This window comes from Neophocaena asiaeorientalis, unplaced genomic scaffold (assembly GCF_003031525.2).
Source record: "Neophocaena asiaeorientalis asiaeorientalis breed wild unplaced genomic scaffold, Neophocaena_asiaeorientalis_V1.1 scaffold134, whole genome shotgun sequence".
Lineage (NCBI taxonomy): Eukaryota > Metazoa > Chordata > Mammalia > Artiodactyla > Phocoenidae > Neophocaena > Neophocaena asiaeorientalis.
Genome location: NW_020185339.1, coordinates 31,626,196 through 31,653,146, shown reverse-complemented (window position 1 = coordinate 31,653,146; position 26,951 = coordinate 31,626,196). Strand labels below are relative to the sequence as shown.

At 34.9% G+C, this 26,951-nt stretch overlaps 1 protein-coding gene across 1 annotated transcript in view; it reads left to right on the top strand.

Moving 5' to 3' along the window:
* The window catches only part of ARID2 (AT-rich interaction domain 2), a 162,598-nt gene that overhangs the window by 74,582 nt on the left and 61,065 nt on the right, over positions 1–26,951 (top strand). Inside the window, exons 4-6 of the mRNA XM_024736653.1 lie at positions 11,314–11,447; positions 16,684–16,902; positions 20,552–20,619. Of these exons, the coding sequence (XP_024592421.1) occupies positions 11,314–11,447; positions 16,684–16,902; positions 20,552–20,619 (421 nt within the window). The remainder of the gene's footprint in view (positions 1–11,313; positions 11,448–16,683; positions 16,903–20,551; positions 20,620–26,951) is intronic.

Here is a 26,951-nt window from a genome sequence, read left to right as displayed (position 1 = left end):
GTTTTTCTCTTTTCATTAATTTTTGCCTGGTGATCCTTGTACCCTGACACTCCAGGAACCTTTTTAATATACCCATTAAGCATTTTAGCTAAAGTAATTCTTCTGTTATCTCAATGATACTGCTTCTGTTCCATTTATTCTGGTCTTTACTTCAGGGCCACTTCTTTTTTTTTTGCCCCTTCTTTTGACCTCCTGTTTATTCATACATGTCTCATTTTTGTCCACCCCACTGTTTTCATTCTTTTCCCCTCTGTGAGGAGCCGTTTCCCAAGCATGCCCTCTGCATTACTGAGGTGATCTTCTACATTGTCAAATCTACTTTTTCATGCCCCTCTTTGTGGGGATAATCCTGGGCAAAGAAATGCCCTTACCTTTCTGGTTTGTATGTCACCATATTTGATTTTGTGCCGGGGTGTTTCATCTTGAAATTTCTTGTACACTATGTCCATAGAGGTCCCGTTACCTGATGATACCAGTCTTTCCATGCTGGTGCTTCTGATAGGTGCCCACACCCCTGGGTCTTTCAGTTCATTTTGACAAATAAGCTATAAAGTGAAGTTTAAAGGACTTTGCTTCTTTCAACAACCACTGAGTTCAACCCAACTTCCTACACTTTTTTTTTTTTTCTTAAATAATTGTCACTCTCTGGATCCTATTATCAGACACACCCTCACATTTTATTGATCCTTAGTGGCTAAAGGAAATCCAAACTGAATTTGCCTTTTTATATGTTTTGGCTTAAGATCTGTGTTTTCCACTAGACCATGTTACTCTCTCAAGAATTGTTTTGCAGGTTAGTCTTGTAAATCCTTGAAGTTGCTTTTAATGAACCAGAATTTCTGAAAGTTTTCTAACTTAGAAATTATGCAGTATCCCTCTGTTTTTACTCTTCAAAGTTCATTGCAATTCGATTTAAGGGACGAGGTGAATATGTGTTCCTTGAACTGCCATCTTTTCTTAAAACATTTCAAGAAGTTTTTATACATATTTTAATTTCTAAGAATTCTACCAGAATATTTACAAATAAAGTTATGAGATACTTGGGAATTGCTTTAAAAGTGTTGTGAAGATAGTTAATTGTGCTATAGATGAAACAAGATTGACCATGAATTTTGATATCTGCTGATGGGTTACTGTTGTACTAGTTTCTCTACTTTTACATAAAATTATTTTTAATTTTCCAAGGGTTTAATTTCTTTCTTAGAAAAAAATGTCTTTGAATTGATTGCAGTTAGGGGATATACCCTATACAATATTTAATCTTAAATTTATTTTGGTTTCCTGTGTGAAATGATATATAATCAGTTTTTTAATTTCTATGGAGATTTGAAAAGGAAATCATTGTATATCTAATAAATCAGTCTTATTGGTGATTATATCTAAGTCTTCTGTAAACTAATTTATGTTTTGTGTGCTTAATCTGTCAGATACTACAAGAGGTTAAATTTTTCCACATTTATAACAAAACTGCCTATATTATTTGATGCTATTTTGAATGGACTCTTTTCCTCTCATTTTATTGGTCACATGTATTAAGCTTTTTAATTGAATAGTGCCATTTAAAATAATTCCAATATTATATGCTAAATGTTCATATTTGCTTTTGTCTTCTAAATCTGTCACCTATGGCCTAGAATCCACCACAAAATAAATTAGTGCCAAGTTGAAAAAAAAGAAGATATAACTCATGCCACCTGATTCTGTACCTAATGTTGAACTAAGGAACCTAGTTTTCTGTGTTGCCTGATGAGGGAGTGACTGCCATCTGGATTCCAGTATTTTACCAGTCTTGAGTTAAATCTGTCGTTTACTAGACAGATTACTGAAAGAGCTCTGTAAATACCTGTTTGATTAATATAGTAACTATTCATAGCAATGTAATTGGCTTTGAGAAGAAAGAGAAATGTGTAGTCTAGCATTTGTAATTTAATAAGTGAACACTGTGTATCTGTCAGTGTGTAAGCTCAGGGTTATGATAATTAAATCTGAAGACCTAGAGTTTGAAACGTAACTTTGTATTTTAGCTCCTTTCTCTTGTCTATTAAATACCTTTTAGTTTTTAGAAGTATAGCTCTTTGAAAAACAAAAAAAGGGCTTTGTGCTTATTTATTGAGAGGTACAAGAGATCAGAACTGGGTGCCAGTACCTTAGCTGAACTAAGAAAGGTTGAGTCTCACTTGGAAATATTTAATCATGAATGAGAACAAGCACTGACCCTCAAGCCAGGGAAATAAAAATTTCAAAAATTGTAACAATTTGCCTAAACCATAAATTTCTGGGGATTGGAATTATGTAAAGAATCTGTTTGGAGGAATAGGGTTAGAATGTGTCATGGGACCAGAAGTCGTATATTTTAAAAAATCTTATGAAAATTTGAATTATGAAGGGCTTTATGTGTTTAATATATACTATTTACTATGAGTATCTGGTACTTGTGGTGTTGTCAGTCACTCCATTTTGCTTATGCTCCATTTTGGGTGTTCCGGGAGGGAAAAGATAATATTTATGGTCTTTCTTTACTAGTAGTGTTGTCTTCTCCCCCAGCTGTAATAAAAAACACAAATTTTAAATCTACTGTGCTCAGTTATATGTACCAAATTTATAAAGGGCATCTTAAACATATTATTAGTATAAGGTTTTGATTTTAAAATTCTACATCATTGTTATTTTGATTATATTTAAATAAAAATTATTTAATAAGAATTAATTATCTTCAGCTTGTTTTTAATGGTTCCACAGTGAGTTCAATTCTGAAAGACCATACTCTATAAAATATCTCTATTAGTACTGTTGCCTGAGTTATTTCATGTGATGTAGATAATCCCTCATTTGCAGAGAATGTCACAATTTTTGAGCAGCTATTTATGTCCAAATTTATATATACTCTTCTTTTTATGATATCTGCATTAGAAATTCAGAAAGAATAGGCTTGATTTATTACCCATTTAAGTCCATCATGAGTCTATAATGGAGAGAGACTGTCTCTTTTTAATCATGTTTTGTTTTGTTTTATGTTTTTAGACTGTAAATTCTATCTGCTGGGTCAGGGTGAAATGTATGCAGCTGCATACTGTCCTTAATGCACAAGGGTTATATCTGGGCATATGTCTCTGCTTTTGTATCTCCAAGAGTAAAGTGTTGGATTCGTTACCTATCAAGCTGCCAGCTAGAAAAGAGTTCCTTGCTCAAATTGAGCTTATATGGAGAACTTAGAAGGAATGGAAAGCGACAGTTTAATTCCTTTCTGGTCTCAAAGGTGTGAATTATTGTGCCTTGTAAAGCTGGATGGGGAAAATGAGGAATGGTGATTACTTACCATGTCATTAGTTTTTCTATTTGTAAATGTAACTTTCGTTCATCCCACCTTGAAAGTTAAGGTTTGGTACTAAAAAGAAAATAATACTTCTGAGATCACCACATACGTTCATTGATCCACTCCTCCCTCATCACAGCTATCTGTAACTATAAAAGCAAAGGGGTGGGTAGGTGCAGGACTTTTTTTTTTTTAAATATCTTTATTGGAGTGTAATTGCTTTACAATGGTGTGTTAGTTTCTGCTCTATAACAAACTGAATCAGCTATATGTGTACATATATCCCCATATCTCCTCCCTCTTGCATCTCCCTCCCACCCTCCCTAGGTAGACACAAAGCACCTAGCTCATCTCCATGTGCTATGCACCTGCTTCGCGCTAGCTGCCTATTTTATATTTAGTAGTGTATATATATCCATGCCACTCTCTCATTTCGTCCCAGCTTACCCTTCCCCCCCCGTGTCCTCAAGTCCATTCTCTACGTCAATGTCTTTAATCCTGTCCGACCCCTAAGTTCTTCAGAACCTTTTGTTTTGTTTTTTAGATCCATATGTATGTGTTAACATACGGTATTTGTTTTTCTCTTTCTGACTTACTTCACTCTGTATGACAGACTCTAGGTCCATCCACCTCACTACAAATAACTCAATTTCGTTTCTTTTTATGGCTGAGTACTATTCCACTGTATATATGTGCCACATCTTCTTTATCCATTCACCTGTTGATGGACACTTAGGTTGCTTCCATGTCCTGACTATTCTAAGTATGCCATTGGTAGTTTGATAGGGATCGCACTGAATCTGCAGATTGCTTTGGGTAGTATACTCATTTTCAAAATATTGATTCTTCTGATCCAGGAACAGGATGTATCTCTCCATCTGTTTGTATCATCTTTAATTTCTGTCATCAGTGTCTTATAGTTTTGTGCATACAGGTCTTTTGTCTCCTTAGGTAGATTTATTCCTAGGTATTTTATTCTTTTTGTTGCAGCGGTAAATGGGAGTGTTTCCTTAATTTCTCTTTCAGAATTTTCATCATTAGTGTATAGGAATGCAAGAGATTCTGTGCATTAATTTTTTATTCTGCTACTCTTCCAATTCATTGATTAGCTTTAGTAGTTTTCTGGTAGCATCTTTAGGATTCTCTATGTATAGTATTGTGTCATCTACAAACAGTGACAGTTTTACTTATTCTTTTCCGATTAGGATTCCTTTTATTTCTTTTTCTTCTCTGATTGCTGTGGCTAAAACTTCCAAAACAATATTGATTAGTAGTGGTGACAGTGGGCAACCTTGTCTTGTCCCTGATCTTAGTGGAAACGGTTTCAGTTTTTCACCATTGAGAATGATGTTGGCTCTGGGTTTGTCATATATGGCCTTTATTATGTTGAGGTAAGTTCCCTCTATGCCTACTTTCTGGAGGGTTTTTATCATAAATGGGTATTGAATTTTGTCAAAAGCTTTTTCTGCATCTATTGAGATGATCATATGGTTTTTCTCCTTCAATTTGTTATTATGGGTTATCACGTCGATTGAGTTGCGTATTTTGAAGAATCCTTGCATTCCTGAGGTAAATCCCAGTTGATGATGGTGTATGATCCTTTTAATGTGCTGTTGGATTTTGTTTGCTAGTATTTTGTTGAGGACTTTTGTGTCTATATTCATCAGTGATATTGGCCTGTAGTTTTCTTTTTTTGTGACGTCTTTGTCTGCTTTTGGTATCAGGGTGATGGTGGCCTCACAGAATGAGTTTGGGAGTGTTCCTCCCTCTGCTATATTTTGGAAGAGTTTGAGAAGGATAGCTCTTAGCTCTTCTCTAAATGTTTGATAGAATTCACCTGTGAAGCCATCTGGTCCTGGGCTTTTGTTTGTTGGAAGAATTTTAATCACAGTTTAACTGTCAGTGCTTGTGATTGGTGTGTTTATATTTTCTGTTTCTTCCTGGTTCAGTCTCGGAAGGTTGTGCTTTTCTAAGAATTCGCCCATTTCTTCCCGGTTGTCCATTTTATTGGCCTAGAGTTGCTTGTAGTAATCTCTCATAATCCTTTCTGTTTCTGCAGTGTCAGTTGTTACTTCTCACTTTTCATTTTTAATTCTATTGATTTGAATCTTCTCCCTTTTTTTCTTGATGAGTCTGTCCCATGGTTTATCAATTTTGTTTATCTTCTCAAAGAACCATCTTTTAATTTTATTGATCTTTGCTATCGTTTCCTTCATTTCTTTTTCTGATCTCACCTTTATGATTCTTTCCTTCTGCTAACTTCGGGGTTTTTTTGTTCTTCTTTCTGTATTTGCTTTAGGTGTAAGGTTGTTTATTTATTTTTTTGTTTGTTTGAGATGTTTCTTTTTTCTTGAGGTAGGATAGTATTGTTATAAATTTCCCTCTTAGACCATCTTTTGCTGCATCCCATAGGTTTTGGGTTGTCTTGTTTTCATTGTCATTTGTTTCTAGGTATTTTTTGATTTTCTCTTTTAATTCTTCAGTGATCTCTTATCTTTATGATTTCTTTCCTTCTGCTAACTTCGGGGTTTTTTTGTTCTTCTTTCTGTATTTGCTTTAGGTGTAAGGTTGTTTATTTATTTTTTTGTTTGTTTGAGATGTTTCTTTTTTCTTGAGGTAGGATAGTATTGTTATAAATTTCCCTCTTAGACCATCTTTTGCTGCATCCCATAGGTTTTGGGTTGTCTTGTTTTCATTGTCATTTGTTTCTAGGTATTTTTTGATTTTCTCTTTTAATTCTTCAGTGATCTCTTGGTTATTTAGTGGTGTATTGTTTAGTCACCATGTGTTTGTCTCTTTCACAGGTATTTTCCTGTAATTGCTATCTAGTCTCATAGCGTTGTGGTCGGAACAGATACTTGATACGATATCAGTTTTCTTAATTTACCAAGGCTTGATTTGTGATCCAAGATATGATCTATCCTGGAAAATGTTCCATGAGCACTTGAGAAGAAAGTATTTTCTGTTGTTTTTGGATGGAGTGTCCTATGAATATAGGTTAAGTCCATCTTGTTTAATGTTTCATTTAAAGCTTGTGTTTCCTTATTTATTTTCACTTTGGGTGATCTGTCCATTGGTGAAAGTGGGGTGTTAAAGTCCCCTAGTATGATTGTGTTACTCTCAGTTTCCCCCTTTTATGGCTGTTAGCATTTGCCTTAGGTATTGAGGTGCTCCTATGTTGGGTGCATAAATATTTACAGTTGTTATGTCTTCTTGCATTAATCCCTTGATCATTATGTAGTGTCCTTCTTTGTCTCTTGTAATAGTCGTTTTAAAGCCTATTTTGTCTGATATGAGAATTGCTACTCCAGCTTTCTTTTGATTTCCATTTGCATGGAATATCTTTTTCCATCGCCTCACTTTCAGTCTGTATGTGTCCCTAGGTCTGAAGTGGGTCTCTTGCAGACAGCATATATACGGATCTTGTTTTTGTATCCATTCTGCCAGTCTATGTCTTTTGCTGGGAGCATTTAATCCATTTACCTTTAAGGTAGTTATCAATATGTATGTTCCTATTACCATTTTCTTAATTGTTTTGGGTTTGTTTTTGTAGGTCTTTTCCTTCTCTTGTGTTTCCTGCCTAGAGAAGTTCCTTTAGCATTTGTTGTAAAGCTGGTTTGGTGGTGCTGAATTCTCTTAGCTTTTCCTTTCTGTAAAGGTTTTAATTTCTATGTTGAATCTGAATGAGATCCTTTCTGGGTAGAGTAATCTTGGTTGTAGGTTTTTCCGTTTCATCACTTTAGATATGTCCTGCCAGTCCCTTCTGGCTTGAAGAGTTTCTGCTGAAAGATCAGCTCTTAACCTCATGGGGATTCCCTTGTGTGTTATTTGTTGTTTTTCCCTTACTTCTTTTAATATATGTTCTTTGTATTTAATTTTTGATAGTTTGATTAATATGTGTCTTGGCATGTTTCTCCTTGGATTTATCCTGTATGGGACTCTCTGCCCTTCCTGGGCTTGATTGACTATTTCCTTTCCCATATTAGGGAAGTTTTCAACTATAATCTCTTCCAATATTTTCTAAGTCCCTTTTTCTCTTCTTATTCTGGGACCCCTATAATTCGAATGTTCGTGCATTTAATGTTGTCCCAGAGGCCTCTAAGACTGTCCTCAATTCTTCTCATCTTTTTTCTTTATTCTGCTCTGTGGTAGTTATTTCCACTATTTTATCTTCCAGGTCACTATCCGTTCTTCTGCCTCAGTTATTCTGCTTTTGATTCCCTCTAGTGAATTTTTAATTTCATTTATTGTGTTGTTCATCACTGTTTAGTTCACCCTTTATTTCTTCTAGGTCCTTGTTAAACATTTCTTGTATTTTCTCCATTCTGTTTCCAAGATTTTGGATCATCTTTACTGTCATTATTCTGAAATCTTTTTCAGGTATACTGCCTATTTCCTCTTCATTTGTTTGGTCTGGTGGGTTTTACCTTGCTCCTTCATCTGCTGTGTGTTTCTCTGTCTTCTCATTTTGCTTAACTTATTCTGTTTGGGGTCTCCTTTTCATCGGCTGCAGGTTCATAGTTCCCGTTGTTTTTGGTGTCTGCCCCCAGTGGCTAAGGTTGATTCAGTGGGCTGTGTAGGCTCCCTGGTGGAGGGGACTGTTGCCTGTGTTCTGGTGGAAGAGGCTGCATCCTATCTTTCTGGTGGGCACGACCCCGTCTGGTGGTGTGTTTTGCAGTGTCTGTGCACCTATGTCTGTGAACTTATTTTGATTTTAGGCAGCCTCTCTGCTAGTGGGTGGGGTTGTATTCCTATCTTGCTAGTTGTTTGGCATAGGGTGTCCAGCACTATAGCTTGCTGGCAGTTGAGTGGAGCTGGTTCTTAGTGTTGAGATGGAGATCTCTGGAAGATCTTTCACCCTTTGATATTACATTGGGCCGGGAGGTCTCTGGTAGTCCAATGTCCTGAACTTGGCTCTCCTACCTTGCAGGCTCAGGCCTGACACCTGGCTGGAGCACCAAGGCCATGTCAGCCACACAGATCGGAAGAAAGGGAGGAAAAAAAGAAAGAAAGAAAAAAAGAAAATAAAAGTTATTAAAATAAAATTTAAAAAATATTATTAAAAATAAAAAAAAAGAAAAAGAGAGAAAGAAGAGAGCAATGAAATCAATCAACAAATCTACCAGTGATAATAAGGTCTAAATACTAAATTAAGATAAAGATAAAACCAGAAACAAATGAGATGCAGAAAGCAAACCCCAAGTCTACATTTGCTCCCAAAGTCCACTGTCTTGGGATGATTCGTTGTTATTCAGGTATTCCACAGATGCAGGGTACATCATGTTGATTGTGGAGCTTTAATCCACTGCTCCTGAGGCTGCTGGGAGAGATTTCCCTTTCTCTTCTTTGTTCACACAGCTCCTGAGGTTCAGCTTTGGATTTGGCCCCGCCTTTGCGTGTAGGTCACCTGAGGACGTCTGTTCTTTGCTCAGACAGGGTGGGGTTAAAGGAGCAGCTGATTCGGGGGCTCTGGCTCACTCAGGCCCGGGGGAGGGAAGGGTATGAAATGCGGGGCTAGCCTGAGGCAGCAGAGGCTGGCGTGACGTTGCACCAGCCTGAGGCTCACCGTGTGTTCTCCCGTGGAAGTTGTCCTTGGATCACAGGACACTGGCAGTGGCGGGCTGCACAGGCTCCCCGGAAGGGGGGTGTGGATAGTGACCTTTGCTTGCACACAGGTTCTTGGTGGTGGCAGCAGCAGCCTTAGTGTCTCATGCCCGTCTCTGGTGTCCGCGCTGATAGCCACAGCTCGTGCTGTCTCTGGAGCTCGTTTAGGTGGTGCTGTGAATCCCCTCTTCTTGTGCACCCCGAAACAATGGTCTCTTGCCTCTTAGGCAGTTCCAGACTTTTTCCTGGACTCCCTTCCTGCTAGCTGTGGCACACTAGCCCCCTTCAGGCTGTGTTCACGCAGCCTACCCCAGTCCTCTCCCTGGGGTCTGACCTCTGAAGCTGGAGCCTCAGCTCCCAGCCTCCACCTGCCCCAGTGGGTGAGCAGACAAGCCTCTGGGGCTGGTGAGTGCTGGCCAGCATCGATCATCTGTGCAGGAAACTCTCCGCTTTGCCCTCTGCACCCCCATTGCTGCACTCTCCTCTGTGGCTTGAAATCTTCCCTCCCACCCACCCCCCCATCTCCACCAGTGAAGGGGCTTCCTAGTGTGTGGAAACTTCCTCTTTCGCAGCTCCCTCCCCGAGGTGCAGGTCCGTCCCTATTCTTTTGTCTCTGATTTTTTCTTTTCTCTTTTGCACTACTCAGGTACATGGGGATTTTCTTTCCTTTTGGGAAGTCTGAGGTCTTCTGCCTGCATTCAGTAGGTGTTCCGTAGGAGCTGTTCCACATGTAGATGTATTTTTGATGTATTTGTGGGGAGGAAGGTGATCTCCACGTCTTACGCCTCCACCATCTTTAGACCCTCCCTCTGCAGGACTTTTAAAAGAGTGACTGTTGGACTTAGTACCTGCCTGGATCAGGAATGATAGAATGATTGATCTATAAAATGATCACATTTAGAACTTTACTCTGGTATTAATCAGCTTAAGTTCTTATGAAGTGTAGTAACAAGTTCATTAGTTACAGTGTTGTGTTTGACATGGATTTGATCAATTGTTTCCCTATTTAAAAATCTTTCTTGTGGGAATCTTATTGTAAATTTGGGAATTTAATTCTAGTTAATTTTAAGAAGATTGACCATACCCTGTAACGGTGATCCAGTGGGGAATACAGGAACTATCTTATAAATTGATCAAAATGTATTGGGCACATCAGTTTTGGGTGAGAATTTGGCTGTATTGCTGTTTAAAGTTGATAATACCATTTCCAGTGTCTATTGAGAGAAAAGTATTTAAACAAGTGCTGAGATTGATCTTATTGCTGCATGACTTGTAATAGCAAAAAGCGAAACTGAACATAGCTAGTTACAGCACTAGAGATCTTGTTAAATTATGATGTATCAATAGGACCGTATATTATACAGCCATTAAAAAAGACTCATGTAGGGACTTCCCTGGTGATCCAGTGGTTAAGACTCTGCACTCCCAATGCAGGGGGCCCGGATTTGATCCCTGGTGGGGAACCAGATCTTGCATGCCGCAACTAAGACCCAGCACAGCCAAATAAATAAAGTTTAAAAGGAAAAAAAAAAAAAGACTGAGGTGGTACTGTGTGTATTGACATGCTCAGATCTCTAAAATATGTTGTTAGATAAAAACATGCATAGAAAATATACAGAAAACACTTGAACCTGTAGTTATCTGTGATGAGTGAGATGTGGAGGCCAGAGCATCTTCTCATTTTCACGTTTTTTAAAATAAATTTATTTATTTATTTTTGTCTGTGTTGGGTCTTCGTTACTGCACACGGGCTTTCTCTAGTTGTGGCGAGCGGGGCCTACTCTTCGTTGCAGTGTGCGGGCTTCTCATTGCGGTGGCTTCTCTTGTTGCAGAGCTCAGGCTCTAGGTGCGTGGGCTTCAGTAGTTGCGGCACGCGGGCTCACTAGTTGTGGCTCACGGGTTCTAGAGCACAGGCTCAATAGTTGTGGTGCACGGGCTTAGTTGCTCCGCAGCATGTGGGATCTTCCAGGATCAGGGCTTAAACCTGTGTCCCCTGCATTGGCAGGCAGATTCTCAACCACTGTGCCACCAGGGAGGCCCCTTCACGTGGTTTTTACAGTGACCATGTATAATTTTTTTTAATCAGTAAATAAAATGTACTGTTGTTCATCTACATGTAGTTGTCCTTTGATATTCTTTACGTTTATATTTTTATTTGAGCAGTGGTGTGGTCTTTTCTGAAAATTTTAAAACACTTTTAGAACCATTACAGTGAGTTTGTCTTCAGTATTACTGCTGAAGTGACTGCCCACTAATGTGAGGTTTGTGGTATCTTGTTATTATTATTATTTTAAATTTAGGGCCTCTAGAAAAGGAAACCAGATATATGTGGTGGGAGTTAAAAAACAAGACGTAAATCTATTTTAAATCTCTGCTGTACTGTTTTTCTATTTCAGTTACCTAGAAAAGTACGAGAAAGTTCATCATTTTGGGGAGGATGATGATGAGGTACCACCAGGCAATCCCAAACCACAGCTTCCTATTGGTGCAATTCCATCTTCCTACAATTACCAGCAACACAGTGTGTCAGGTAAATATCACTGGAAATGAACAAGGCATAGTTCCACAGTTTTGAATTAGGAAAATAGACATCGTCCAATGAATTGAATTGAACTAATTGGTATGAGGTCCCTTTCTGTCATAGCCTACATACAAGATTTTTAGTTGCAGGAATTTAGCGTTACAAATATATCTGTATTTTCAAGTGAAGTTTTAAAATTATTTCTTCGTCTAAAGATTAGTTTAACCTGAATAGTTACTAAAATGAGGAGAGGAAGGTCCTGTTAGGATTAGGGAAGCCAGAGGAGTACTCATAGCATCTAGATTTTCTACAATTCCTGCAATTCCCAGCACGGGAATTTCTCAGAAATGTTTCTTACTATTCAACTATTTTCCTGCTATGGTACCAGGGATTTAAGATTCTTTTCATTCATGTCATTCATGTAATGGTTATAGAGGAATCTGCAGCTGAAAAGAACAGGACTCAAGTTGGAAATAATCAGGTTGAGAGTCTAATAAAGAGGTTCTTGAGACAGAATAGATGGGAGTTCCGTTGTTTGTGGCTGGGGGGTTGAGACAGTGATACTTAGGAAGAGAGCTCTGAAGAGATAAGCATCTCTTTTCTTTAATCACTAACATTTGGCCTGAAAAAGAGGAGATACATCTTTTTCAAGGGTATGTTCTTTATAAAATATACAGTTATCTAGATCTTTATTATTCTTCATTGGTACTAATACCAATCTCTTAGGTAATCCTTAGTTTTAAGCTCCCTTGTTTGTGCCAGTATCACTGATTTAAATTTTCCATTATCTATTTTCAGTTTCTTTCATGTTGAATTTGACTCTGTTTCTTCCCCATTCAGCTGAGGAAACAGAATCTCCTAGAATCTGTGATCTCCGTTAGAAGAGGTTTTCATCTGATGCTTTTGTATAGTTGGGGCTTGGGAGGGGTGGTGGCAGTGGTGAGTGCAAACCAAATCTAGCTTTATCTTGAATGAGAAGTTATTACCTCAAGAACTACTGTTTTAAAAGGGAACATTTTAAGTCACCATGTAGAAGATCTTACTAATAGCTTAAGCTGATTAAATAAAATGGGGTGACTTGTTAGGTGATATGCTTCCTGTTTTTAAAAAGAGCTAATGACCATTGTCTAATTCAGGGATGTTATAGAGGGTATTCCTACATTGAATGAGACCTTGTACTAAAGACCTTTAAGACCATCTTGTAACTATGTTGTTCCTATATTTCATCAACAGCAGAACTGTCCATTCTTGTAGCTTAAATAGAGTTTGATGTCTATTCCATCTTCTCCATTTCTACATTAGATCTTGTTTAAAATGAAATTTTTTTCTGGATCAGTTTTTTTTTTTTGTCCCTCTCCCCTAATTAAACATGATTTACTTCAAAAAAAAAAAAAGATAATTCTGGTATTTCAGAAGCCTAATGAAAGTCATTGATAGAGCTACACAATTTTTAAGGGAATGACAATTTCTTGATCTGGTGTTACAATAACTCCTTTCTGATATGCTATCATATGTCTGTCTTTTTTTTTTTAAGGAGAATCTGAGTAGTTATGTAACATGTAACATGTTTGACAAAATCAGGATTGGGGACTTATGAAAGGAAAAAAAAACTAGGACTTGCTGGGGAACATCAGACTACAATATATCTAATTCAAACTGAAAAGAGGTAGTGTTGCAGGGCAGCATTTATGAATTTGAAGGTGCTTTTTATTTTCTAGGAGGAGCCATAGCAACATTATGACAGTGTTCTAAAAATTAACATGACCATCAATATATAAAGCAAATCCTTCACTGATGATTCTTTTCAAATGCCATTAAGGAAATATAGTAAGCTTCATAGCTGTCAGTATATATGTGTGTGTCTGTTTGTGTGTGTGTAAATAAACACCAAAGTAGAATTACATGGTGGTAGATTAAGAGCTTTAGGAAATTTTAATAAGAATGTTTAAAAGATTTGTGTGTACATCTTTGATTATACAGCCTTACTCTTCTTATAGGTTTAGATTAATGTATTTGGATAAATGTATTTTATCTAGAGATGCTTATATTGTTGATATTAAGAAAAGGTATTCTAAAACAGTATTTTGAAACGTAATATAATAAATTGGCATTTAGTATGAAGTGCAATTCTACTCATAATTGTCATGATAGAATATTGTACATTGATAGAACATGGGACCAAATTTTCCTTTAAGGATACTGACGCCTTTTGCCCAGTGACTTGAAGTGGCCAAAAAAGTATTCATAGATTTTGCTTTGAATTAGTAAGTATTGGCATCAAAATATGGTCGTTTTATTTGCATAGTTTTTCATACTTTTCCATGCCATAAATACCTAATCTTTTTGTTTCTGTCTTTATTCTTTCTTCCTTGGTATTGATTTGGATACAGTCAGTTCTGCAGAATTGTAGTGTAGATTACTAAGGACTTTTTGTTCATCTTCTCTTACACTTTAAAATTAAAAAATTAATTAGTTTCTAAATTAAAGATTTTTAATTTATTTGCAATATCTTTAGCAGAAGAATTATGAAAGGCAAAATTGGTACATGACAACTCATTGAAATTAATAGAATTGCAGAATTTTAGAGCTAGTAAGGATTTTAGTGATCATTTAATCCAATTCAATCATTTCCGTCAAAGGAGACCAAGCACCCTATCCATTCGCATTTTTGTTACGTAAATTTGGGAGAGATTATACAGGAAGATGTATTACTTTAGTTTTATCAGTTGTATTTGAGCAAAAATTTTCCTTTACATGTCCCATATTCTTATAGACATTTGAACTACAGCAATCACTGCCAGTATCAATGGAAAGAATGTACTGTCTAGTATCTTTAATGTAAACAGCGCTCCAGGAACAATTATCCCTTTCCTCTAAACTGAAAACAAAGAGATTACCTCAGATTAAATTAGTTTGTCAGCAGTGATGCGTTTGTATAAACATTGAGTTAAGAATGTTGAAAATTTCCGATCCCATTCACATTATAACATTGTAGCTATTTAATCATACCTCCTTGGGGATGGGAAGGGAGGCTCTTAAAATCTTGTAAGCATTTTCTCATATATTATCATAGGAATCTTTACCAAGCCTCATATAATTAGAGGACTTTTCATAATTATCATATTTATTCATCTTATTTTAATTGGAGATGACTTTTGGCAAAGTCATTCACGTAAGGATGTATTGAATTGAGTATATGATGGCATCTGTTATTCTTCAGTAGCAAACAGAACAATTCCAAGATCATATTGAAAGCACATAAAGAAGACTGTGACAGATGTTGAATATAGGTTCCAATTTGTTTTCTGTTGAAGAGACTTGCATGAAAATTTTGTGGAATCTAAAAACTTAATTATTGCTGAGACTTGGCATCTCATGATCAATTCCACTGTGCGGTATAGAAATATCAAAATCCCTATATTCACGGAAGTTATGTTACATTTTCCCCAGATATTTATGTTATTTATAAGAAATTTTACTTTTCAAGATTATAAAAAATGAACAACATATTATTGTTCAACCTTAAATATTATAAAGAATCGGAGTCTTATTCATTTATAAGTGTATTGTGATACTTCTTATTGGAGAAATTCCTAGAATATTTTAGAATTGAAGAGGTGTCTCAGATATCTACATTGGGAAATGAAGAAATTTCTTACATGATTTTCTTCTGTGGCATGTTGTGACAATAGATTCCTACTTGCATTCCATTTAGTGACATTTTAAAAAGATTTTTTTTCAAATCCATATTTTTCTGAAATGTTTCATCTAGCAGTTTTCTAACTCTTGTTTCTTGCCTTTTCTCATTAAACTAATTAGATCTTTACGTGAAAAATGTACTAGGGGTATATGTCTCAGGACGTAGCTGCCAAGGCCTAAACTGCACCAATTAAGAGTCAGTATTTCTAGAAATATAACATTTTCTAATATGTATATATTATGAGTATAAAATATATTAGTGTTCTGTAATCCCATCTTCTCTACCTTCAAAGTTCTAAAAATGTTCTAATTCTCCTACATAAAATCTTAGTTAGGAAAAGATTTGTTAGGACACAAAAGCATGAACTGTAGAGGTAGAAATTTATAAATCACACTTCATCAAAATTAAAACTTCTCTTTCAAGACATTGTTAAGAAAATGAAAAGGTAAACCATTCACTATCTGGGAGAGAATATTTACAAAATAAATACTAGATAAGTGACTCATATTCAGAATATTTTAAACTGACAGTATTAAGTGCCGACAAGGATGTACAGCACCAGGAACTCTCTCATACATCGCTGGTGGAAAGACAGAATGTTACCACCACTTTGGAAAACAGTTTCACAGTTTCTTGCAAAGTTAAACATACACTTTGTATGACCCAGCAATCCAAGAGAAATGAAGAAATATGTCCGCACAAAGTCCTGTATGTGAATGTTTACAGCAACTGTATTCAGAAGTGCCAAAAACTGGACACAGTCCAAATGTCCTTCAACTAGGGAATGGATAACAAATTATGTTACAGCCATACTATGGCAGTAAAAAGGAACCAACTATTGATACACACATCAAAATGGATACTAACCTCAAAAGCATTTTGCTAAATGAAATAAATCAGGCACAAAAAGATATATATTGTGTGATTTTGTTTAATTGGCATTTTGAAATAAAGTAGATCAGTGGTTGTTTATGGATAGAAGAGAGGATCAACTACAAAGGAGCATAAAGAAACTTCTTTGGGGTGATAGAAAGGCTCTCTATCTCCATTGTGGTTGTGGTTAAAAGACTATCAAAAACTCATAGAACTGTAGAACTAAAAAGCATGAATTTTACATATTATGTGGCAACAAATCTGACCTAAACAAGTAATAATCCTCCCAAAATTGGGTAAAGAAGGTTGGCAGCGTGTTTAGAAACATGATATTGTTAAAAATTTGAAAGGAACCAGTCTTTCTGGTTTATAGTATTTAAAAATTGGAATAAGTCCCTTGAAATACAAGAATAAAAAATGTAGACAAGGTAAATTAAAATACAATAGTAATTTCGCAATGATATCCAACAGAATATGTACATTTTTTATGTTTTAATACTTTTTGAGGAATGTAATTTTCACTTAAGTTTAGAAAGTTGAACTCTAAACTTCTACTCAGTTTATATTTTATAAAAGAAAACAAACTTCTGTCCTGTATTCAGAAGATATTAACCATAAAAGGTTTCTAATCCTTGATATACTTAACAGTGTTTTCGTTTTTGTCTTTGTTAGATTATCTGCGTCAAAGTTATGGGCTGTCCATGGACTTCAATTCGCCAAATGATTATAATAAATTGGTGCTTTCACTATTATCTGGACTCCCAAATGAAGTGGACTTTGCTATTAATGTATGCACTCTCCTATCAAATGAAAGCAAACATGTCATGCAACTTGAAAAAGACCCTAAAATCATCACTTTATTGCTTGCTAATGCCGGGGTGTTTGATGACAGTAAGTTTTAGCCTTAATGTTTTGTATAATCATTGTGTTAAAGGTGTTATAGATTTTTTTTAAAGGCTTTTAAGGGGGAAAGTACTTTTTATTAGGCAATATACTAGCATTCTTTATTTCCTTTTGTTATATTAAATGTATTATTATTATTTTAATTAATTAATTTATGGCTGTGTTGGCTCTTCGTTTCTGTGTGAGAGCTTTCTCTAGTTGTGGCAAGCGGGGGCCTCTCTTCATCGTGGTGCGTGGGCCTCTCACTATCGCAGCCTGTCTTGTTGCGGAGCACAGGCTCCAGACGCGCAGGCTCAGTAATTGTGGCTCACGGGGCTAGTTGCTCCGCGGCATGTGGGATCTTCCCAGACCAGGGCTCGAACCCATGTTCCCTGCATTGGCAGGCAGATTCTCATCTACTGCACCACCAGGGAAGCCCGATATTAAATGTATTATTTAAAATAATGAATGTTTGGATTTTTTTTAACCTTATATATTTGAATAATAAAAGCCTCACTAGAGCTTTTGAAATTAAAATGCTGTATTTTTCTTATAGTAAATGTGGGTTTGTTGATTTGAGAAAATTGTTTGATACAAAATTCTGATAGCGAAAAATAGGACCTGGAAGAAATTGTTTTCTGAAGTCTGTTTCTGCTGGTGTGTAGTTATAATTTTTAACTAAACAATTTAGGTCAATGAATTTGAAATTTTGCTGCATAGATAATCAAAATAAGAATGATCAAATATTTCATATTTTTTTACTCGTAGGATTTGTTATTTGTAGGTTTTTATAAATCACGTTCTTTGTTTTCTGTATAATTATCTCAAATCTAGGTTACTTTTCAGACCAAATTGCTCAATTCATTAATTGAGCAATTTAACTAGCAATCCCTAGTTTAATAGGGATTTAGAAAATATGTTTTAAAATTTTTTCCTGCTATAGTTTTTCTTTTTAAAATATTCTATGTCAGCTGAATGTTATTGACATAAAATTTTTTCTTGCTTCTCAACCCTCCTTCTACCCCAATACCATGTAACTTCTTTTGTCAGAAGTATATTCTATTAATGGATTAAGGTATTGATATATTTTGAAATTATCATATAGGAAACTATATAGAACAGTAGATATAGTCTGAGAATTTCATGTAATATTTCATAGGTTCATGAGTATTTTTATGTTTAAACAGTGATGTGTTTGCAAATGAGTTCATTTTTCTGTAATTTGGGTCAGTAGTATAATTTTCAAGCATACTTTTATTTGGGATTATCTAAGTAGGATTCCTTTGTTGTTGTTGTTGTTGCTGTTGTTGTTGTTGTTGTTGGCCATGCCGCACGGCTTGTGGGATCTTAGTTCCCTGACCAGGGATTGAACCAGTCCCTTAGTTCCCTGACCAGGGATTGAACCAGTCCCTCGGCAGTGAGAGCACGGAGTCCTAACCACTGGACCACCAGGGAATTTCCTAAGTAGGAGTCCTTACAATTTGACATGTACTTATTTTGTATGAAGACATTTTGAAATTAAACAAAAGTGAAAATGAGTTTCTTACCCTGCCAGAAACTATTCTTGGTTACTTGGAGGAGGAAAAAAGATTAGCACTTATCAGTTTGTATTGTAACTTTGAAGATCTAAATTTGGTAGATTTCCATCTCACTCTCATTTTCTTTGCTTCCTGATATTTCATTTTGATCTTTTAAAGACATTTTTCAGCATTTAATATAGAATGGTTTAAAATTGTTTCACATTTTTTTAGAAATCTTAAAATGAAGTTTTTAAAAATAGTAAATATTCTCAGACCAGAATAATTTTAGTGAATTCTTACCATTTAATCATTGAATAAGAATTACATTTGTATATATGATAAAAGTGAGCTTACCAGCTTTGATGCACTGAGGCATGACATTCTTTATACCCAGTTTATCTTCTTGCATTTTTTAGCGTTTTTGTTTATCTCAGACTAAATTATTATGTAGAGTAGCAATCTAAAACATTAATAATTTAGCAAATGCTGTTTAACGGATGTTTCTTTTATTTCAACAGTTAGAAGTTTAGAGTTCCAGAGTACATAGGGACTTTATGAAGACCGTATACTTAAAACAGTGGTTTTACATTATGAAAATAATTCTTTTGAGTTTGAAGATTAGGGTATATTTGATTATGGGCATATTTCATAAGGCTCTTGAGAGGTTTTGAATTTTTTTAGGGCATGGAATTTTAATTGAGAGAAAATGTAGATACCACTTTCCTTGAAGGTGTGTAATGTTTATACATATATGTATTTGAAGAAGTATAATAAAAATTCCATGTGACAAAAATTTAATTTTTCCATCTTACATTTCCATTCAGTATTTTTTTCCCAGTGAAGTTTTTCTTTTTAAGGTTTTCTTCACGACAAACAAAATTTTGTCTCTTTTAGTAGGGTGTGGACTTCATTTTTCTGATTCAGTTGCTACGTCTATATAAATTTGATGTTTTATGAAATTCTTCTTTAGGTCACTGTAGTTAAATTTATTTATTAAAAACTTCAAATCTGTTCTTTATATCATGTCCCCATGATCCTAATATCAATATAATGTTAAACTGTTTCCATTCCTCACCCTTATTAGTACTTTTTCAATGAATAGTCTTATTCTAACCTAAGTACTTTACAACTTTAACTCAATATTAAGTAAAAATATTAGATCTATACTTAAAGGCGTGATAAGACTGCAAACATTCATTAAATCTTTTACAACAGAAAATATATCCATATGTTATGCATGTCACAGCACATCCATTTAAGGAGATTTACTTTTGTTTTTTTAAAGAATTACATTCTAGTTTTTCTGTTAAAAATTGCCAATACATAGTTTTCTCTCTGCATTTGAAAACCAATAGCTTTCATTACAGAATACAGATAATTACAGGTAGTTGATGAAAGTACCTACCTAATTTTTAAAGGTAGATGCCTATTGTGTCACAGGTTAGACATTTGTATTATACAACTTTACTGTCTCGTCCTGTAACTGACAAAATGAGTTAGCAACGCAGAGGAGAGAAAAGCGATATGTATCTATATACCTTAACCTCTGTTGTCCGGAGGGGGCAGGGTGTTATTAAGAAGCTTTTGAAAATAGATGGTTTGACTTTGCTCTTGATAACTTTATCAAGAAATACAAACAAGCTATAGCTGAGAATGTTTCCTAAAGGAGATTTCATTGTGGGAATTATTCCCAAAGAATGCCTTGTCCACTAATATTTCAAATATGAATTACATAATTCTTTTTGAAATGACTATGAAGATTTAAAGTTATAACAGTTTGGCAATCTAATAGCAGTAGCATCAATTTGACTTTTTAATATGTTTCTCTTCTACAAATGAAAACTAATGCAGAGTAACTATTACAGTACCCTCATTTTTTTCTTATTGTCTGTATAACTATTATGAAAGTGAGTTGTGTATTTTTAGATTGTAGTGACATAAACTTTCTTTAAATTCTATAATTTAAAAAAACAGTATTTCAAAAGAAATTATCATGACTTTTTATCATTTATTATGAAACAATTTTTAATGAACAAGGTATCCTAAAATGTAGTTTTACTGTTTTTCCAAACCTACCTATTAAGGAACTAAGTGAAAGAAATAATTTCATTTTACTGAATACACTATTATTCTTTTAGCTTTAGGATCCTTTTCTACTGTATTTGGAGAAGAATGGAAGGAGAAGACTGATAGAGATTTTGTTAAGGTAATTCACGTAAAGTAAAATATTGAACCACTGAATTACATGTAGCCAAGGGCCAAGGGTCAATGGTTGCTTATTTTATATACAAATTGTGATTAACTTGAGTAAAAAATTGTTTAGAATAGCTAATAAACAGAAGTAAAGTTTTTAGTTATCATACATAGATTTCTGAGAATGATAAATCTGTAATAAAAGCAGTAAATCAAAGGATACCCAGACTGTGAGTAGCAGTCCTGGTAATTTCCTTAGGATTCTTTTTCAGTTCACTTAATCACTCTTCAGCTGTGTCTAATATGCCACTTGATTTGTTTGTTAAGTTTTATTATAGTGACTGTTTTAATTTCTAGAAATTCTCATTGTATTTTTTCAAATTTTCCCTTTTTGATCTCCTTTTATAATTTTTAAAATATATATTTAAAATATCATTTTATTAATATAATTAAATTATATATTAAATATATGATATATAAACATGAATATATCATATATTTTATATGTAAAATATAAATGAAAGCTTAAAGATATGTACATATACACATACCTGATAATGCTAATGTCTAAGCCTCCTGCAACTCTAATTCTGCTGATACTGACTTGGTGGATTATTCCTTTGTGTTTTATAATGTTGGTTTATAAATTTCAGCAATTTCTTTCTGTAGGATTTTTGTACAGATTGGTTGGAGAGTATTTCTTCACTTCTGTGTTGCTTTTGCCAGTCACTTGAAAGGAAATACTGATCAGAATGACTTTATATTAATTTTTTTATTGGAGATTTTTCTGATTACTCTGATGGTAAAAACAAATCCATGGGAGATGTGGAGCAGTCTAGTGGTGAACACATCATGGATTGTTTTTAACTGAAAGCTCACGCAGAGACAGTCAATCCCTTTTGTCTCCCTTTCTTAGGGTAGTAAACCTTCAAATTGCCCACCATGATATGGAGTTGCATTTTTAATTCCCAGTTTTACAAGCTCACCAAAGTTTTATATTCTGTCCTTACCCCACCCACTAAAAGCCAAGTCTCTTGATTGTAGTTAAGCAGATAATTTCTGTAACTCCAGAAAACTGGTGAGTAAAATGTAAGATGCACAAAAAAGTACACTAAAGTAACACATGCAATCACAATGGGGAATGTGTTTGTCAGTATAGTCACTAAATCACATGAAATCAAGAAGACACCAATATGTTGAAGATGAATAGATGATCACCTCTGTTTTCATTAATTTCTGCTATTTATATTTTATTCTCATACTGTATTTTTTGGGTTTAAGTTTCTTCACTTTTTCTAATTTCTTGAGCTTGTGCTTACAGTTATTGATTTTTAAAAAATTTTTTCTAATATATACATTTGAAGCCATAAAATTCCATCCAAGCACACATTTAACTTTATACTTCCAATTTTGATATTTCATGTTTTTATTATAACTCATTTAAAAATATCTTCATATTTCCATTATGATTTTCTCTCTGAAACATGGATTATTTAGAAGGGAATTTTCTTAATTTCCAAAAACATGAAAAATTTTCTAGTTTCCTTTTCTTAATATCTAACTGTATTTCAGTATGTTCAGAGAAACATACTCTGTATAATTTTAAACCTTTGAAATGTTTTCACCCTTTATTTGGTAGCTTAGCATTGATCAGATTTTATAAGCACTCCATGTGTATTTGAAAATAACATATACAGGCATATCTTGCTTTATTGCCCTTCACTTTATTGTGCTTTGCAGATACATTTTTACAACTTTAAGGTTTGTGGCAACCTTGCGATGAGCAAGTTTATCAGTGCCATTTTTCCAACAGCATTTGCTCATTTCATGTCTATGTGTCCATTTTGGTAATTCTCAATATTTCAAACTTTTTCATTATTATTTTATTATTATTATATTTGTTTTGGTCATCTGTGATCAGTCATCTTTGATTTTACTACTGTGACTCACTGAAGGTTCAGATGATGGTTACCGTTTTTTTAGCAATAAAGTATTTCCTATTCAAGGTATGTACACTGTTTTTTTAGGCATAATGCTGTTGCACACTTCATAGACTACAGTGTAGTATAAACATAACTTTTATATGTACTGGGAAACCAAATTTGTGCGGACTCACTTTATTACGATGTTCATTTTATTGCAATGGTCTGGAACTGAATCTGCAATATCTTCAAGGTATGCCTGTATTCTGAAGTTGTTGGGTGTAAGTTTCTATATATGTCAGTTAAGCCAACACAGTTAATCATTTTTTTGTTTGTTTTTGTTTTTTTGGGTTTTTTTTGCGGTACGCGGGCCTCTCACTGCTGTGGCCTCCCCCGCCGCGGAGCACAGGCTCCGGACGCGCATGCTCAGCGGCCATGGCCCACGGGCCCAGCCGCTCCATGGCACGTGGGATCCTCCCGAACCGGGGCACGAACCTGCGCCCCCTGCACCAGCAGGCAGACTCTCAACCACTGCGCCACCAGGGAAGCCCCAGTTAATCATTTTCTAAAAAATTTTTTATTGGAGTATAGTTGATATACAATGTTTTGTTAGTTTCAGCTATACAGCAAAATGAATCTTTTATACATATACATATATCCATTCTTTTTTAGATTTTTTTTCCCATATAGGTTATTACAGAATATTGAGTAGAGTTCTCTGTGCTATTCAGTAGGTCCTTTTTAGTTACCTATTTTATATATAATAGTGTGTATATGTTAATCCTAATCTCCTAATTTATACCCCCCCCCACTTTTGATTTTGGTAACCATAAGCTTGTTTTCTACATCTGTGACTCTTTCTGTTTTGTAAATAAGTTTGTTTGTACCGTTTTTTTTTAGATACCACATATAAGCGACATCATATGATATTTATCTTTCTTTGTCTGATTTACTTCACTTAGTATTATGATCTCTAGGTCCATCATGTTGCTGCAAATGACATTATTTCGTTCTTTTTTATGGCTGAGTAGTATTACATTATATATATGTACCACATTTTCTTTATCCATTCCTCTGTCGATGGTCATTTAGGTTGCTTTCATGTCTTGGCTATCGTAAATACTGCTGCAATGAACACTGGGGTTCATGTATCTTTTCAAATTATAGCAACACATTTAATCATGATACTTAATAGTTCCACGTCAGTACTGGATCTTTGTTTTTTTTTTTTATTTTGGGTATAGTTGTTTTACAGTGTTGTGTTAGTTCCTACTGTACAGCGAAGTGAAGTAGAGTTCCTTGTGCTATACAGCAGGTTCTTATTAGTTATCTATTTTATACATATTAGTGTATATATGTCAATCCCAATCTCCCAGTTCATCTCCCTTCCCCCCTCCCCCACTTTCCCCACTTGGTGTCCATACATTTGTTCTCTACATCTGTGTCTCTATTTCTGCATTGCAAACTGACTGTCATACAGAGTGAAGTACGTCAGAAAGAGAAAAATAAATATCTCATATTAACGCATATATGTGGAATCTAGAAAAACGGTACAGATGAACCAGTTCGCAAGCACTGGCTTTTTCAGCTGTTTATTTCTTCATTTATGAAGAGAGATATGTTAAAAGCACCCAGTTTGATCGAGGATGTGTTTCTTTCAGCTTATAGTTCTATAATAATTGTGTTTTTATATTTTGAGAATGGGCTATTTAGTGCACACAGGTATAGTTGTTACATCTTTCTGGTTAATTGAACATATTATAAAGCGTCCTTGTTACCTTTAAGTCTCCTTTATCCTTTTTTTTTGGTCTGATATCAATATAACTATCAGCTTCCATTTGGTTGGTGTTTATATAGTTCATATTTTTATTTTTATTTATTTATTTTTTTTGTGGTACGCGGGCCTCTCACTGTTGGGGCCTCTCACTGTTGTGGCCTCTCCCATTGCGGAGCACAGGCTCCGGATGCACAGGCTCAGCGGCCGTGGCTCATGGGCCCAGTCGCTCTGCGGCATGTGGGATCTTTCCGGACTGCGGCACGAACCCGTGTCCCCTGCATCGGCAGGCAGACTCTCAACCACTGCACCACCAGGGAAGCCCTATATAGTTCATATTTTATTTTCAGTCTTTTTTATCCTTATAGGCAAATGTTTTTTTTGTAAATAACATATATTTCAGTTTTTTTTTTCCCGTGTGAAAAACTTTGGGTTTTTTTGTTTGTTTGTTTCGTTTTGTTTTGTTTTTGCGGTACGCGGGCCTCTCACTGTTGTGGCCTCTCACTGTTGTGGCCTCTCCCGTTGCGGAGCGCAGGCTCAGCGGCCACGGCTCACGGGTCCAGCCGCTCCGCGGCATGTGGGATCTTCCCAGACCAGGGCACGAACCTGTGTCCCCTGCATCGGCAGGGGGACTCTCAACCACTGCGCCACCAGGGAAGCCCAAAACTTTGTTTTTAAATTAGTGCATTTATTCCATTTACATTAAGTGTAATTTTGATACAGTTATGTTTAAATTTACCATGCTCTGAATTGGTTTCTATATGTCCTGCCTGTTCGGGTTTGTTTTCTTTCCTTCTCCTTTCTTACCGTTTTTGAATTGATTTGACTGAGTATTGTTTATTATTCAGTTTTCTTCCCACTTAGTTTTTACATATACTTTTTCTGTTTTCTCATTAGAGATTATATTTTAATCCTTACTAGTTTAATAAGTTAGTACTTTTACCTCTTCTTCGATAATTGCAGGGACAATAGAACAACTCCATCTCTGTTTTCTTATTTTTTGATTTATATACTACTTTTGTTGTGCATTATTCCATTTTTGTCAGAGAACATATTCTATGTGACTTCAATCTTTTTTAAACTTATCAAGACTTGTTTTATGGCTCAGCATATGGTCTTTCTGGTGAATGTTTTATGCATGCTTGAAAAGAATGTTTGTTGTACTATTGTTGGATATAATATTTGTTGATAACAATTAAATTGATATCATTGACAGTGTTGTTCAAGATTTCTGTATCATTAATGCTTTTCTATATAATTGTTCTATGATTTCTTGAGAGATGAGTGTTGGAATTATCAACTATAATTGTGAATGTCTGTATCCCCTATCAGTTCTGTCAGTTTTTGCTTCATGTGTTTTTGACCTCAATTATTAGTGGCATGTACATTTAGGATTATTATATTTTCTTGATGATTTTATTTGTCATTATGAATTATTCTCCCTGACCTCTGGTAATTTCCCTTATCCTGAAGTCTCTTGTCTGATATTATTTATCAACACCAGCATTTTTATGGTTAATGTTTTCATCATATATCTTTTTCTGTCACTGTGCTTTTCATCTGTAGTTTTATACATAGTGTTTCTTATAGATGGCTTATAGTTGAGGCTTTCTTCTGCTTCCTTCAGTGCACCTTTCAGTGTACAATTTCTTCCTTTTCATCAATGCATTCAGACCATTTATACTTTATGAGCATTTTAAAGGTAACATTTCATTTTTGTGTTGTTTGCATTATTACTGACAATAAGTTAGTTTCATTCTTATTGTTCTTCCTTTTGTGATATGTTTTATCTGACTGCTTTTAAGGTGTTCTCTTTGTCATTGATTTTTTTAATGTGCCTTGTGTGGTTTTTATATTTATTAGTTAGTTTTGTTTTGCTTGAGGTTTATTTAGCTTCTTCGTTTGGTATTTTTCATGAAATTTGGGAAGTTTTTGTCAGTTATTTCTTCAAAAATTTTTTGTTTCCCCTCCTGCTTTTCTGGAACTGTTCTGCAGGCTACTGTGGCTCTGTTCATTGTTTTCAGACCTTTTTGTTTTCTGTGTACTTCATTGTGAATAGTTTCTATTGTTATGTCTTTATTTTCTCTTTTCCAATTAAGCCCATCTAGTCATATTTTTTTATTTCAGATATTATGTTTTTCAGCTCTAGAAATTCCATTTGATTCTCTTTTATATTGTCCCACATTCATCTTAGTTATGTTCATATTTTCCTTTAAGTCCTTCAACATATTTAATAATAGTTGTTTTAATGTTCTTGTCTGCTAGTTTCACTATTTTTATTGTTTCTGGGTCTTTTTTTGTTGAAACTGAGTTTTGCCTTAGTTATGAGTCATGTTTCCCACTTCCTTTGTACATCTAGTAATTTTTTATTAGATATAGGTATTGGGACTGTTACATTATTTAGTGTCTGTTTTTTGGTGTCTTCCAAGAATGTTGCACATTTTTCTGGCATGCTTTTAACTAATATATGGATAGTTGTTTTTAAGTTTTGTTATGATGAATACAGGACTAGTTTATCTTTATTCCTAAGGTATGGTCTTTTTTGGACCTGAAGTAGCTGGGTGTATATACATATATATATATAGAGAGAGAATATACATACATACATATATATATATAAATAATGTCTTCTCAGTTTAGTAATTGCTA